Source organism: Phytophthora infestans, genomic scaffold, assembly GCF_000142945.1.
Source record: "Phytophthora infestans T30-4 supercont1.82 genomic scaffold, whole genome shotgun sequence".
NCBI lineage: Eukaryota > Oomycota > Peronosporomycetes > Peronosporales > Peronosporaceae > Phytophthora > Phytophthora infestans.
In genome coordinates this window covers 101,664-103,819 of record NW_003303677.1, presented here as the reverse complement: position 1 = coordinate 103,819, position 2,156 = coordinate 101,664, and the positions used below count along the sequence as shown (strand labels likewise).

Genomic DNA, 2,156 nt, shown 5'->3' with positions numbered 1-2,156 from the left:
CCACATCTGCCATCAACTCGTATCGTTCCATCATCTCCTCTGCACGAGCATCAACTGGCTGGGGCAAGAAGTCATCAACCTTGATTGTCTTGAAAGATCCAGGCATGAATGACGGAGGAGGTGGGGCAGACTCCGTTCGTCTCAGTACAGCTGCCTCGATAAATCTGAACGCGTTCTTCGGATACCTTAACGTAAGTTGGGTCAGAACGTGCTTGTCGCTGAACCAAGAGAAATGCCAGTGGTCGTTTAAATCCGTCAACAAACTCAGCGGATAGCAATTGAGAGGCGCCTTCATGCTGCAGCTCACAAGTTGACCAATTGCTTGAGGAACATGGCCCGGTTCGACTTTCTTCTTGAGCTCGATCACCAAGCTGACCCCAGCCAGCTTAATCAGTGGGTTCTTCGATGTTCGATTGATGAGCAATACATCAGCTGTGCCTTTCATAGCAAACGGAAGTCTTGGGTCCACGATGTTAAGAACTGATTTATCGCCCGCAATGTCATCCAACAAGAAGTCTCCTCGATCTATCAGCGTCTTCAAATGCTGCTGCAAGTACGCCATGTACCCAGCCCTTTGACTTTCCTCGCTCTCCACGATTTTTGGAATCCACGAATAACCGGCGATGGAAGTATCGACTGGCTCCTTGACATCAGGAATATTTTCGGTCAAGCGCATCTTCTTGACAATTCGCTCTTCCATCGCAGTATTCAGATCGGAAAACGAATATGCAGACGCCTTCTCATCTCGTTCCCTGAGAACCTTATTCATTGACATCTCCACTTGCTCTACAGTCAGTGGCGTTGTCGCTGCAGACATCTCTTTTGAGATAGTACCGTCTTGCTCCGGAACCACCACCAGCACGTGAATTTCATCGGTGGATGGCGATAGCATCCCCGCCAGCACTTTCTTGAGGCCGGACTCTCCCTGCAGCTCCTTTTCTTCTTGCGTTAGAGATTTGACGAGAACAGTCTTCTCGCCCTTCTTCAGCTTCTTCACATCTTCAGTGAGGCTCGACAGCCATGCGTTGCCCCCCGCCTTCGCCAGGAAGAGCTGCAGGTTCATGGCGTCGCATGTGATCGTCGATGCGTTCTTCTCCTTGATCGCGTCCTTCAAGTGCCCCACGGACTTGTTCTCGTCAATGTCCACAGGGAACGCGCTCCCAGCCACACCAACGACGACACAGTACAAAGTAACCATAGTTCCTCGAGCCGCTGATTCTGGAGTTGCACGCGGGAAAAGAAGGGGGTATTTGCACACGTTCTCTGGATTTTATCCAGAGTCCCGCGCTAGTCCAGCGATTTCGTTTACCCTGTCATAACCGTTTCGAATCGGATACTCATTTTAAAAGCAGTTTTTAAAAGCAGCTTCCTTTTCACAAATAATATTGTGACGGGGTCACACAGTAGAGGAAGTTGGTTTCCGAGAGTAAGCTTATACAAACTCTCAGTGAGCGGCAGTCCACAGGTCTCTTTTTACTTAAAGGGAGCGAGGTGACCAATTAAAGGGAGGGTTTAAGCTGAGTATATTTATAGGTAGGCTAAGCTTGATTTAAATATACAAACAAGTAGTCACCTATAGAAAAGCAATGTCATCCGCCAATGGTTGGCCTCGGACAACCTTGGTACTTTGTACCAAACATCCCGAAGTATGACGTGTCACACTTCATGTAACTAGGGGTACACTTAGGGCTACGTACCCCGTTACCACTTAGGCTCGGTTTACCGACCAATCAGAATGAAGAAGTGTACGTCACAAAATTTTATTCATTCTCAAAGTAAAAAAACATCGACTTGGCAGCGCGAGCGCGGCTGAGGCTCACTTCACAGTTAAAGCCTCGAGCAGCAGTCTGTGCGCTCCTCTTCTTTGTCTCCGCTGTGACTGTATGTCATGACTCGTGGCACTGCGAAGAGCGGTGCGAAGACACGCTCCAGGGCTGCTGCCGGAAAGGCGCAAGCCAAGAGCACTAATTCTCACGGCAAAAGCTTGGCACTCCAGGAGGCTACTAAGGTGGCCTCCGAAGAGATCGGCTCAACGGGTGACGCGGCTGTGGCCAAGAGAACGAGCCCTCTCCGGATCCGTCGCCCTCGGCCTCCCCAGACAGCCGTCTTACCGTCATTCGCTGAACGTCAGTTCGACTCAGCAGTGAGGACGAAGC

The 2,156-nt window shown here is 50.2% G+C and overlaps 1 protein-coding gene across 1 annotated transcript; it reads right to left on the bottom strand.

The window, feature by feature from the left end:
• Position 1: 1 nt before the first annotated feature.
• Positions 2-1,198, bottom strand: PITG_18821 (Crinkler (CRN) family protein; the record flags this gene model as incomplete). Its single annotated transcript, XM_002997189.1, has 1 exon — positions 2-1,198. A coding segment is annotated over one exon (1,197 nt), but the record flags the coding sequence as incomplete, so codon positions are not given.
• Positions 1,199-2,156: the final 958 nt, after the last annotated feature.